Genomic DNA, 13,897 nt, shown 5'->3' with positions numbered 1-13,897 from the left:
GGATAAAGAGCGGCCTGAGAGCGGACCTGAAATAAAGCAACGGCAGCGGCGATAGGATAAAGAGCGGCCTGAGAGCGGACCTGAACTAAAGCAGCGGCGAGAGGATAAAGAGCGGCCCGAGAGAGGACCTGAAATAAAGCAACGGCAGCGGCGAGAGAATAAAGGGCGACCCGAGAGCGGACCTGAATTAAAGCAGCTGCAGCGGTGAGAGTGTAAAGAGCGGCCCGAGAGTCGATTGAATTAAAGCAATGGCGAGAGGATAAAGGGCGGCCCGAGAGAGGACCTGAAATAAAGCAATGGCGAGAGTATAAAGAGCGGCCTGAGAGCGGACCTGAATTAAAGCAGTGGAGAGAGGATAAAGAGCGGCCTGAGAGCGGACCTGAATTAACGCAGCGGCAGTGGAGAGAGGATAAAGAGCAGCCCGAGAGCAGACCTGAATTAAAGCAGCAGCAAGAGGATAAAGAGCGGCCCGAGAGCGGACCTGAATTAAAGCAGCGGCAAGAGGATAAAGAGCGGCCCGAGAGCGGACCTGAATTAAAGCAGCGGCAAGAGGATAAAGAGCGGCCCGAGAGTGGACCTGAATTAAAACAGCGGCAGCAGTTAAAGGATAAAGAGCGGCCTGAGAGCGGACCTGAATTAAAGCAGCGGCAGCGGGTAGAGGATAAGGTGCGGCCCGAGAACGGACCTGAATTAAAGCTGTGGCAATGGCAAGAGGATAAAGAGCGGCCCGAGAGCGGACCTGAAATAAAGCAGCGGCAGCGGCGAGAGGATAAAGAGCGGCCCGAGCGTGGACCTGAAATAAAGCAGTGGCGAGAGGATAAAGAGCCCCGAGAGCGGACCTGAATTAAAGCAGCAGCAGCGGCGAGATGTTAAAGAGCGGCCCGAGAGCGGACCTGAATTAAAGCAGCGGCGAGAGGATAATGAGCGGCCCAAGACTGGACCTGAATTAAAGCAGCGGCGAGAGGATAAAGAACGGCTCGAGAGCGGACCTGAATTAAAGCAGCGGCGAGAGGATAAAGGGCGTCCCGAGAGTGGACTTCAATTAAAGCAGCGGCAGCGGTGAGAGGATAAAGAGCGGCCCGAGAGCGGACCTCAATTAAAGCAGTGGCAGCGGCGAGATGATAAAGAGCGGCCCGAGAGTGGACCTGGTTTAAAACAGCGGCAGCGGTGAAAGGATTAAGAGTGGCCTGAGAGCGGACCAGAATTAAAGCAGCGGCAGCGGCGATAGGATAAAGAGCGGCCCGAGAGTGGACCTGAATTAAAGCAGCAGCGAGAGGATAAAGAGCGGCCTGAGAGCGGACCTGAATTAAAGCAGCTGCGAGAGGATAAAGAGCGGCCTGAGAGCAGACCTGAATTAAAGCAGCGGGGAGAGGATAAAGAGCGGCCCGAGAGCGGACCTGAATTAAAGCAGCAGCGAGAGGATAAAGAGAGGCCTGAGAGCGGACCTGAAATAAAGCAGCGACAGTGGCGAGAGGATAAAGAGCGGCCCGAGAGAGGAACTGAATTAAAACAGCGACAGTGGCGAGAGGATAAAGAGCGGCCCGAGAACGGACCTGAATTAAAGCAGCGGCAGTGGCGGGAGGATAAAGAGCGGCCCGAGAGTGGACCTGAAATAAAGCAGCGGCAGCGGCGAGAGAATAAAGAGCGGCCCGAGAGCGGACCTGAATTAAAGCAGCGGCAGCGGTGAGAGGATAAAGGGCGACCTGAGAGCGGACCTGAATTAAAGCAGCGGCAGCGGCGAGAGGATAAAGGGCGACCCGAGAGCAGACCTGAATTAAAGCAGCAGCGAGAGGATAAAGGGCGACCCGAGAGCGGACCTGAATTTAAGCAGCGGCGAGAGGATAAAGAGCGGCCCGAGAGCGGACCTTAATGAAAGCAGCGGCAGCGGCGGGAGGATAAATAGCTGCCCGAGAGTGGACTTGAATTAAAACAGTGGCAGTGGTGAAAGGATAAAGAGTGGCCCGAGAGCGGACCTGAATTAAAGCAGCGGCAGCGGCGAGAGCATAATGAGCGGCCTGAGAGCGGACCTGAATTAAAGCAGCGGCAAGGGGATAAAGAGCGGCTCGAGAGCGGACCTGAATTAAAGCAGTGGTGAGAGGATAAAGAGCGGCTCGAGAGCGGGCCTGAATTAAAGCAGTGGAGAGAGGATAAAGTGCGGCCCGAGAACGGACCTGAATTAAAGCAGCGGCGAGAGGATAAAGAGCGGCTCGAGAGCGGACGTCAATTAAAGCAGCGGCGAGAGGATAAAGAGCAGCCTGAGAGTGGACTTGAAATAAAAAAGAGTGGCAGTGGTGAAAGGATTAAGAGTGGCCCGTGAGCGGACCTGAATTAAAGCAGCGGCAGCGGCGAGATGATAAAGAGCGGCCCGAGAGCGGACCTGAATTAAAGCAGCGTGAGAGGATAATGAGCAGCCCGAGAGCGGACCAGATTTAAAGCAGCGGCAGCGGCGAGAAGAAAAAGAGCGGCTCGAGAGTGGGCCTGAATTAAAGCCGCGGCGAGAGGATAAATAGCGGTCCGAGAGGGGACCTGAATTAAAGCAGCGGCAGCAGCAAGAGAATAAAGAGCGGCCCGAGAATGGACCTGAATTAAAGCAGCGGCAGCGGGTAGAGGATAAAGAGTGGCACGAGAACGGACCTGATTTAAAGCTGTGGCAATGGCAAGAGGATAAATAGCGGCCCGAGAGCGGACCTGAATTAAAGAAGCGGCAGTGGCGGGAGGATAAAGAGTGGCCTGAGAGCGGACCTGAATTAAAGCAGCGGCAGCGGCGAGAGGATAAATGGTGACCCGAGAGCGGACCTGAATTAAAGCAGCGGCAGTGGCAATAGGATAAAGAGCAGCCTGAGAGAGGATCTGAAATAAAGCAACAGCAGCGGCGAGAGGATAAAGAGCAGCCCGAGAGGGAACCTGAAATAAAGCAGTGGCGAGAGGGTAAAGAGTGATGCAAGAGCGGACCTGAATTAAAGCAGCAGCAGCGGCGAGAGGATAAAGAGTGGCCCGAGAGCGGACCTGAATTAAAGCAGCAGCGAGAGGATAAAGAGCGGCCCAAGAGCGGACCTGAAATAAAACAGCGGCGAGAGGATAAAGAGCGGCCCGAGAGTGGACCTGCAGTAAAGCTGCGGCAGCAGCGAGAGGATAAAGAGCGGCCCAAGAGCGGACCTGAATTAAAGCAGCGGCGAGAGGATAAAGAGCGTCCCGAGAGCGGACCTGAATCAAAGCAGCGGCAGCGGCGAGAGGATAAAGAGTGGCCCGAGAGCGGACCTGAATTAAAGCAGAGAACAACAAAAAAATAATCAAATAATGACGTCACAGGGGTAGGGGGGCATCTATTAACTGGTTTGAGGTAATTTCCCTGGCCTTGCAGCTATTTCCTGCATTCTGACCAATTCCAATCTTTTACGTGGTTTCCGGTAATTCACCTGGTCAGGCAGTCTGCTGCTACACTGTAAACCAAATTCCAATAAACCTATTTTCAAACAGCGGTTTCGAATCGCTACCCCACCTTCCAGTTCTGACTGAAGGACTTATAATTAATGATATTAAAACGGACAAATAGTCTGGATGAGAGTAAATCAAGCTTTATTAACTAGAAGAAACAATAATCAAATATAAAACTATACCACACGAACACAGTAAATATAAAGTAAAGTTGCTTAAATGGAGGAAGGCAGATGGCAAATATGAGGGGTAAGTGGCAACAATGTTGATTGAGCAATCTTAGCAATATCCCCTTAATTACCATCCCCTAACTCCTTACTAGGTTGCTTTGCTGAGGAGTCCGAAACCTTGCTCACCTGTGGTTCAGCGAAGTAAGAGCTAAGAGAGAGATAGCTTCTCAGGAGCTATCTTTATACCTGGAAAAGTCTGTCTGCAAAATTCACGCCCAAAGTTCCAATACACAAGAGAAATGCTGATGATTGGTTGATTCAAAGTGGTTGGAATGGGTTAATATGTCTGCACTGTGGGGCCGAAATGTTCCCACCCACATCCAGAGCTCACCTGGGCTAAAACAAAAGGAAATGCAACTGCCCTATTGTCCAGAATGATGGGTGCTTCAAAAACCCATTCAATTCCTAAACTATTGCATAAAAAAAATCCATCCCATGGTTTCAGTATCTCATTGTCTGTGAGTGCTTTGAATGGCTGTGTAAACAGAAGCAGTTTCAATCGATTGTCCTGCAGTTAGTCTCAAGTGGGCTAATCTCTTATGTCAATAAACAACTTCAAGTGCTTCTGAAGGGAACCTCCATTTGATTGGCAGGTCTTTGACTGCCACTGTATCCTCCCACTTTCTCACAGACAACTCGAGCTGCTTTTTTTTCAAGCCCCATTGTTCTTGGCCAATGCTTTCAGTGGCCATTTTAAAACCTTTTGTGATTGTCCAAACTCCAGGGAACAATTTTATTAATAAAAGTACTGTCTTAAGGTGTGTGAATATTTTCCACAGAGCTCCACAAGTCCAGTGTTGTCCACGTTCTTTCCATCTCAGAGCAGTCTTTTGCGGTTCTAGGCACATTTTAAAACATTGTAGACAAGTCACATTACCCAATTCTTCGTCCATGATGTGGACCAATATTTTCAATCTTCAGGGAAAAATAGGGGAATTCTGCAAAAACCCTGCACAGGAGAGCAGGTAGCTGATTGGTTGGTGAGTATTACAACTTTTTTTTTGCTGCCTAAGTTAGGGAAGGGCGTTAAATTAAGAGCTGATATACAGTAACTTGATAGTGCTTATTAAATTAATAACTTAAACTAGATAAAATAATCAAACAATAGAACTAAAATATCGATTGACTAAAAGCATTAATTAATTAATAAATAAAACAAGGTTTGAGATGACAGGGCAGGTGGTGTGTCATAACTGCAGCATGTGGGAGTTTTTGGAGAGCATCGCAATCCTAAGCAACCACATCTGCATTTTCTGTATCAAGTTCTAATACATTGATGTAAGCATTCGTATTCACATCATAATTTCATTTTCATAACCCCATATATTTTGTATACCCGAATTTCTAACAGCATGCTCATGAATGTCTTTCAGCATCTTTATTACACTCCGGACATCCTCACACATGAGCGTTCATTACCAACATCTGTAACCTTGAAACCTTCATCTCCTCAATGTTTTACAAAAGGGACTTCATCACTAGCCACACTCCCCAAACTTCTTCCAGACACACTGGCCTAATTAAATTCCACCTTCACACTCACCTCCGTTTGGCTGCAGCTGGGTGTCTTTTACCAAGCTGTGCTTTATAATAACTGAACCCCTGCAATTATTCCAGGTTAATATCTACACAATTCCAACTAGCTTATTTATGTAATAATTTGAATGTTTATATCCTTACACCCGGCTCACCTGGAATACACCGAATTGCCAACTACAGAGTAGCAATGCAGGAGGGCTGGCAGGAATACCGTTCCTTAAAATCTCTGGGAGCCAGAATAATGGGCCGAGAACCAAAGGATACAGATGTAAAGTGATTGGCAGTAGAACCAAAGGCGACATGAAGAAAAGCTTTTTGAAGCAGTCAATGTTTAGCATCTGGAATGCACTGCCTGAGATGGTCGTGGAGGCAGATTCAATCATGGCTTTCAAAGGGAATTAGATAAGAACCTGAAAAAAATGCAGGGCTATGGGGAAAGGGTGATGGGTGGGACTCGCTGAGTGGCCTTGCAGAGAGCCGGCATCGGCTCGATGGGCCAAAATTCAACATCGGTGGCTTTTGAAAACCGGAGATAGCGCTGGGATAATTTTAACCTTACTGGCCCATCGGGAAACTGAGGCAATTTCTCTCTTTCTATCTGCCTGGTGATGTCACATATTGCGACAAAACGCATCTCACCGAGATCAGAGGGAATATTCGCCCTGTCCCTGTCTCTCATAGACAAACTCCACTGGAAATCCTCGCCATCTTCACAGAAAATGTCAACAACGGGAGCTCGGGCTAATGCTAACTTTTGGCAATGGCGTAACACAGGTGATATCGGCGTGGAATACCGTGATACATACGCTTGATTTTCCGCTCTATCGGCTTGAATGGAAAGGTAAATGGGATTGGGGTTGCAACATGGCCAGCGACCCATTATCGCCAGTTTCATGCCGAAAGTTAAAATTGCCACCAGTGCCCCGGTGTAAAAATTGCCCAATTGATATGATACATTACATTCCCGGAATCGATCCGATTGTGTTTTAGTCTCAAAACTCAACAATGGTGCAAACTTGTGAAGTTTCACTTACTGTGAGACAAACTGTTAGGACGTGTCTTGTTATTAAAAGGTGATGTGGTGAGATTCAGAGCGGCAGTTAGATTATCATCTCCTTCCACCAATAGGGAAAAGGTGGGGGTAGATTCTGGGATAGGTTGGGAGGTGATATTCGGGAAGACCTGCCTCACCGAACTGATCAGGTGGCGCTGTCGAACCAGACAATTAACTCTGAGTGAATCCGGCTATTTTAATCGCTTACATAATTTAACAATGAGAGTAAATGGATATTTCACAATGTTCTCAATCTCCTCTCGGAATCTCTTCTGGGTCAACGCATAAATGCAGGTGTTTGTACAGGAGCTGGAATACATCAACAGAAGGGTGATCCTATTCACCAAATAAAATGAGTTTGGACCTTGGAAAACAGTCGACTGCGTGATGTCGACACAGATGTGAAGTATCACAGCTGCTGTCCACAACACAATAAAACTCCCCGAAATAGTGAAGAGCAGAATGATGGATGTTCTTCGGTTCTTCATCTCAGGATCACTGCGGTTCTCCCCAGTGATGCGGCTCTTCAGGGCACTGCGAGATCTACTGGCCACTAAGATGTGCCTGGCAGTGAGAGAGTTCAACAGCAACAGCAAAGGAAATGGCAATAGTGGGACTGAGAGAGTGTCATAGAGTCATAGAGTTTTACAGCACAGAAAGAGGCCCTTCGGCCCATCGTGTCTGCGCCGCCCATCCATCCCTGTCCAGTCTAATCCCATTTTCCAGCATTTGGTCCATAGCCTTGTATGCAATGGCATTTCAAGTGCTCATCCAAATGCTTCTTGAATGTTGTGAGGGTTCCTGCCTCTACCACCCTTTCAGGCATTGAGTTCCACATTCCAACCACCCTCTGGGTGAAAAAGTTCCTCCTCAAATCCCCTCTAAATCTCCTGCCCCTTACCCTGAATCTAAGCCCCCTTGTTATTGACCCCCCTACTAAGGGGAAAAGTTCCTCTTTGTCTACCCTATCTATGCCCCTCATCATTTTGTACACCTCAATCAGGTCCCCCCTCAGCCTTCTTTGCTCCAAGGAAAACAACCCCAGCCTGTCCAGCCTCTCTTCATAGCTGAGGCGCTCCATCCCAGGTAACATCCTGGTGAATCTTCTCTGCACCCTCTCCAAAGCAATCACATCCTTCCTATAGTGAGGCGACCAGAACTGCACACAGTACTCCAGCTGTGGCCTCACCATCGTTTTGTACAGTTCCATCATAACCTCCCTGCTCTTATATTCTATGCCTCGGCTAATGAAGGCAAGTATCCCATATGCCTTTTTAACCACCTTATCTACCTGTTCCGCTGCCTTCAGGGATCTATGTACATGTACACCAAGGTCCCTCTGACCCTCTGTACTTCCTAGGGTCCTACCACTCATTGTGTATTCCCTTGCCTTATTTGTCCGTCCAAAATGCATCACCTCGCACTTTTCAGGGTTAAATTCCATTTGCCACTTTTCCGCCCATCTGACCAACCCGTTTATATCGTCCTGTAGCCTGAGGCTTTCCTCCTCACAATTTACCACCTCACCAATTTTCGTGTCATCTGCGAACTTACTGATCATACCTTTTACATTCTCATCCAAATCATTTATGTAGATCACAAACAACAAGGGACCCAGCACCGATCCCTGAGGTACCCCACTGGACACAGGCTTCCAGTCACAAAAGCAACCTTCGACCATCACCCTCTGCCTCCTGCCACTCAGCCAGTTTAGGATCCAACGCGCCAAGGCACCCTGGATCCCATGGGCTCTTACCTTCTTGACCAGTCTCCTATGCGGGACTTTGTCAAAAGCTTTACTGAAGTCCATGTAAACCACATCCACAGCATTTCCCTCATCCACCCCCCTAGTCACCCCCTCGAAAAATTCAATCAGATTTGTCAGACATGATTTAACCTTGACAAAGCCATGCTGACTATCCCCGATTAATCCTTGCCTCTCCAAGTGGAGACTAATTTTGTCCCTCAGAATTTTTTCCAATAATTTCCCTACCACAGATGTTAGGCTCACTGGCCTGTAATTACCTGGTTTATCCCTGCTACCCTTCTTGAATAATGGTACTACGTTAGCTGTTCTCCAGTCCTCTGGTACATCCCCTGTGGCCAGAGAGGTTCTGAAAATTTGTGTCAGAGCCCCTGCAATCTCCTCCTTTGCCTCCCACAGCAGCCTGGGATACATCTCGTCTGGGCCTGGGGATTTATCCACTTTTTGGCCTGCTAAAACCGCTAGCACCTCCTCCCTCTCGATGCTAATATGTTCAAGTATGTCACAGCCCCCTTGCCCGATTTCTATGTCTGCATCGTCTTTCTCCATAGTGAACACAGATGCAAAAAATTCATTTAAAACCCCGCCTACATCATCTGGCTCTACACACAGATTGCCACTTTGGTCCCTAATGGGCCCTACCCTTTCCCTGGTTATCCTCTTGCCCTTAATATACTTATAAAACATCTTAGGATTTTCCTTTATTTTGCTCGCCAGTGTTATTTCATGGCCCCTCCTCGCCCTCCTAATTTCTTTTTTAAGTATGCCCCTGCATTTTTTATACTCCTCTAGGGCTTCTTCCGTCTTTAGTCTTTTGTAACTGCCAAAAGCCCCCCTTTTATTTCTAATGCATTTTTGTATATCCCTTGTCATCCAAGGTTCCCTTTGCTTGTTGGTCCCACCCTTGACCTTTACAGGAACATGTTGGCGTTGTACTCTCTCTATTTCCCTTCTGAAAGTCTCCCACTGTTTTGATGCGGATTTTCCTATAAGTAGCTGCTCCCAATCCAATTTGGCCAGATCCTGCCTTATCATATTAAAATCGGCCTTCCCCCAATTTAGAACCCTTATTTCCGGGCCGTCTTTGTCTTTTTCCATGACCACCTTAAATCTCACCGAATTGTGGTCACTGTCGCCAAAATGCTATCCATTTGTAAGCTATCCATGCTGGGGAAGTACCATATGCCGTTACTGTGCGGCAGCCCCACTCTATATCCCCAACAATATAGTAGGGCTCATAACGGAAATAAACTGGAATGTTTATCAAAAAGCTGAGCACACCCACGATCGTTAGAACCACAGTGGCAGTTCTTCCGGTGCAATATTTTAATTTTACTTTCTGACAACAAATGGCTATGAAGCGGTCAAAGGTGAACGACACTGTGGACCAGACAGAAAGTTGGATGCTAGATACTTGTATAAAGGAAGTAAAACAACACATATAAGTGTAGCTCAAGAATGATTGCAGAAAATGATATCTAAAGATGGCTTGTACAGTTACATTGAAGAGACAGACCATTAGATCTGCTGTTGCCATGGTTACCATGTAACGAGTGATTCCTTTGGCGAGACCGCACTTTCCCCGGGACAGGATGACAACTGACATCAGGTTAGCTGTAAGAAATAAGAAAACAAGGAAATTAGGAAAGAAGTAGATCACCGATGTGAAATGACACCTCGTAATCGAATGGTTGGGAATAGCCAGACCGGGGAGACTTGTTATGTGGTACAATCAGAGTTGCCGGTCCCTCCCAGCCTCACTGGGTACGGGACTGAGTCAAGTACAACGGGAAGATGCCAAGTTCCCTGCCTGCTGACTGAACTGATTACAGTCGAGTACATCCATGCTACATACGAACAGGTGGAGGTCCACCCTGTCCTTGCCCTACTTGATTCACCCCAACAGCTTTTAGAAATGTTCTTTTGGGAGGAGCATGATTGGTGAGAGTGTTTTCCCTCCTGCCAATGTCTTGAACAACCTTCAGTTAAATAGGCTCCGGTTCAGTTCAAACTCTGACTCGGTGACAAGGAACGAAATCAGGAAAATACGGTGACAGATGGAGTCAGAAACAAATAATCTTGGACAGGTTCAACATGGCTGTCAGCATCTGGAGCAGAAAAAACAGGTTAACCCGTAGATTAAAGTTAATAAGAAAAAGTGAGATATTTCTACTGAATAAACTGTCAGCAGAAACTGGACAAACATGGGACACAGATAAGGAGAAAAAGTAGGTAGCAAAAAAATAACATTGCATTGAATGAATGAGCTTCCAAAATTAATAATTGTTTGCTGTGACTCACCAGGAATGCCGATGATTGCGAGAATCAGATAACAAATCACCGTGCCGTCGACAGCATCTGTTCTTCCCATCTTATACAAAAATGAATGAAGATTCTTGGGAGCGAGGCTCCGGCTCATGCACTGAGGCAACGCAATGAATGCAGCACTGATTTATATATGATCCCATTCTCCATTGAGACACTGAATTTACATTATAGCTGTCATTACGGACAGGCAATCCAACAAAAACTATTAACACAGTTCTTTCCAAATCAGTGAGCAAAGACAGCTCCACGGACACTAATTGGGGATTGCCACTAACCTGGTTGTACAGGGCACTTTCAGGCTCAATATTCCCCCAGCTCTGCGACTATTGCACCTCGCGGCATCTTGATCTCATTAGCGTGCTCTTGGTAATTAGATGCTTAAAATAGTCCTCCGAATCTAATGCCCTTTTCACCAACTCGTTGCATTTCTATTAGGACCAATGTTAGTTTACTCCGCCCGGTGGTTACCGGTCGGGATTAAGACATACATTTGTTTTACACTCGGCCCGACTGCACTGTGCGTTGAATTCAATGGCTAGTATAAGTGGACAATGTATTAAGCGGACAGCAGACCTGAACCAGTCCGCTCCCACCGATTGATACAGAGGAACACCAGCAGAGGGAGATAGACAAAGGTGTGAGTGACTACAGTGAGTAATAGAGACAGATCAGCACAAGGAGATAGATAAAGGCGTGACTTAGTACCGTAGCTAGTACAGAGACACACCAGCCGATAACAGAGGTAAAGGTGTGTCGAAGTACAGTGAATGATACGGAGAACGTCCAGCAGAGGGTGATAATGGTGTGACTGTGTAAAGTGACTGAAAAAGTGAGACATCAGCAGAGAGAGATGCACCATCCTGTGACTGAGTACAGTGAGTGACAGGGAGAAACACCAGCAGAGGGAGATAGATAAAGGATTGAACAGTAAAATGAGTGATACTGTGGAGGGGAAAAGTTGTTGATCCACAAGGGGTTGACTGAGTACAGTTACTAATAGAAGAGTTCCTCGGGATCGCAGCTGACGCCCAAATACCTTCCGCTGCTTCATCAATAACCATCTCATCCTGCTAAGGTCAGAATTAGAACTTTTCGCTGACGATTGCACAGTGTACAGTCCCACCACAATCCTCAGATAATGAAATCATCTCTACACACTTGCCTATTAATAGGGAAGTCACATTCATGCCACACATTGCCCATCTCTAACAAGGGAGAGATCAAACGACTCCGCTTGACATTCAATGCCATTATCATTGCAGAGTAGCCCACTATAGACATCCTGGCAGAATACACCATTGACCAGACTCTCAGGTGGAACAGCCACATTATCGCCGTGGCTAATAGAGCAGGTAAGAGTTTGGGTTAATCTTCGGTGACGGGCTCACCTCCTGACACCCCAAAGATTCTTCACCATCTACAGTGCGCAGGTAAAGATTGTGATGTTGGACTCTCCACTTTCCTTGATGGGTGATATTACATCCGTGAATGATTGAGACACGGACAGCAGGAGTGGAACAAAATAAGTCTTTTCTGATGGAAGTCAATGGTGAAACTGAAACAACAGAGGCTCACTAGCGCCTTTTATACAGGGGTGGTCACTGCCGGTACTGCAGTCTGAGACCAGTTATTCTCTTAAAGGTACATACACAACAATTCCTCCCCTTTTAGATAAACAGCTTTTGGATAAACAGTACATAACACTCATTTAACAACTAAATGAGAACTAATTACAATCACAATTACTGTTGCAAGATACATTGGTTAAGTTTAAGCAATTTTAAGTTCAGTCTTTGAGGAGGCTTCCTGATTCTGTCTGGATAACGCCTCTTTGGGGTATCAGGTTCTTCTGGCAATGTTGAGTTGGGATCAATGTCGTTGTTTGGTTCATCTGCTTCCAATATTACCGGTTCTGCGGTAGCTGCAATTGGAACATCGATTTCATTACCAGGTGTATCAGATCGTGGTGTGGAGTTGACGTTTTCCAGTGACTCTAGAATCTGGTCAGCATGGCGTCTTACAATGCTCTCCCCAACGTTTACGGTTTACATGAGAGATCCTTGTCGTGTACAAATCGTTCCTGGCTGCCATTTCTCAGTGCGGTAGTCCCGGGCCAAAACTGGTTGACCTATCTTAAAACTCCTGGTCGGCCTTTCATTCATATTCTGAAACTGCCTGTTCTCCACATCTCTTCGGACGTTTGGCTTAACCAAATCCAAGCGGCATCGTAGTCTTCGATTGAAGAACATCATGGCTGGAGTTTGCTTGGTAACCGCATGTGTCGCATTGCGGTAGGCAAACAAGAAGTTGTCCACCTTGTGTTGTAGGGGTATATCTTCATTACACATTGCCTTGATAGCCTTCTTGAATGTTTGGACAAACCTCTCGGCCAATCCATTAGTGGCTGGATGATATAGGGCAGATGTTTAATGCTTAACACCATTGTTCTTTAAGAACCTCCGGAACTCTTCAGACACAAACTGTGGTCCATTGTCAGAGCAAATCTGTTCAGGCAGCCCATTCCTGGCGAATATGGTTCGTAAAACTGTGATAGGTTTTTCCGTGCTGGTTGAGGACATTTTAATTACCTCTGGCCACTTTGAATGTGCATCCACCACAATTAAAAACATCGAGTCCATGAAGGGACCAGCAAAATCAATGTGCACCCTTTGCCATGTAGACGAGGGCCACTCCCATGGATGCAGACGAGCTTGTGGTGGGGCGTTTTGGACCTTCTGGCATCCTGCACAGCTTTTGGTCATCTCTTCGATTTCTCTATCGATTCCCAGCCACCACACAAACGCTCTGGCTATGTTCTTCATTTTTACCCCACCCAGATGACACTCATGAAGCTCATTGAGCACTCTATCCGTCAACTTAAGTGGAATTACTACTCTGGATCCACACATTAAAGTTCCTCTGCACACTGACAGCTGTTCTCTTCTCGGCGAGAATGCTGGCAGCAGTGGTTCACCATGTGCTGGCCATCCCTTCACCGTTAAATCATAGACCCGTGATAGTGTCGGGTCATTCCGTGTTTCCTTTTCTATGTTTGCATTCGTCACAGGGAGACATTCGACTATGGTCGAGTGGAATAACTCCATTGGACCCACTGCAAGGTCTTCTTCTTCCACCGTCGGCAACGGTAGGCGTGACAATCCATCAGCATTTCCATGCTGTTTAGTTCCTTTGTACTCGATGTCATATTGGTGTGCCCCTAGGAAAAGGGACCATCTCTGCAGCCGTTGTGCTGTCATTATCGGTATGCCCTTCTGAGGGTTGAAAATGGAGACAAGAGGTTGATGATCGGTTAGTAGAGTAAATTTTTGACCGTGCAGGTAGTGATTGAACTTCTTCACCCCCCACACTAGGCTGAGGGCCTCTCTGTCAATCTGGGCGTAGTTACGCTCAGCAGAAATTAACGAGTGTGACGCAAAAGCTATCGGCCTCTCTAAACCATCAAGGAATTTAGGTGACAGTACTGCCCCAATGCCGTAGGGAGACGCATCACATGCCAGTCTGATCGGCAGTGCTGGGTTGTAGTGA

At 47.1% G+C, this 13,897-nt stretch overlaps 1 protein-coding gene across 1 annotated transcript; it reads right to left on the bottom strand.

The window, feature by feature from the left end:
* Positions 1–6,449: 6,449 nt before the first annotated feature.
* Positions 6,450–9,569, bottom strand: LOC147095780 (putative G protein-coupled receptor 139). The gene is made up of 2 exons (XM_085973716.1): positions 9,166–9,569; positions 6,450–6,885 (listed from the first exon to the last, which is right to left on the bottom strand). The coding sequence occupies exons 1-2, from the start codon at positions 9,567–9,569 to the stop codon at positions 6,450–6,452; spliced, it is 840 nt and encodes a 279-aa protein (XP_085829842.1).
* Between the last annotated feature and the right edge of the window lie 4,328 nt (positions 9,570–13,897).

Source organism: Somniosus microcephalus, unplaced genomic scaffold (assembly GCF_052327205.1).
Source record: "Somniosus microcephalus isolate GS21.2 unplaced genomic scaffold, FLI_Smic_1.0 unresolved_chr1, whole genome shotgun sequence".
Lineage (NCBI taxonomy): Eukaryota > Metazoa > Chordata > Chondrichthyes > Squaliformes > Somniosidae > Somniosus > Somniosus microcephalus.
Note: the sequence above shows the minus strand (reverse complement) of the source record. Positions and strands in the feature narration are given on the sequence as shown.

What these genes read in the sequence shown, in the direction of transcription:
- LOC147095780 (XM_085973716.1), bottom strand. Translation starts at nt 9,569, where the DNA reads ATGGTAACCATGGCAACAGCAGATCTAATGGTCTGTCTCTTCAATGTA. An exon ending in ATAGCTTACAAATGGATAGC is followed by an intron (nt 6,886 to 9,165) that starts ATTTTGGCGACA and finishes ATGACTCTATGA; the next exon opens with CACTCTCTCAGTCCCACTAT.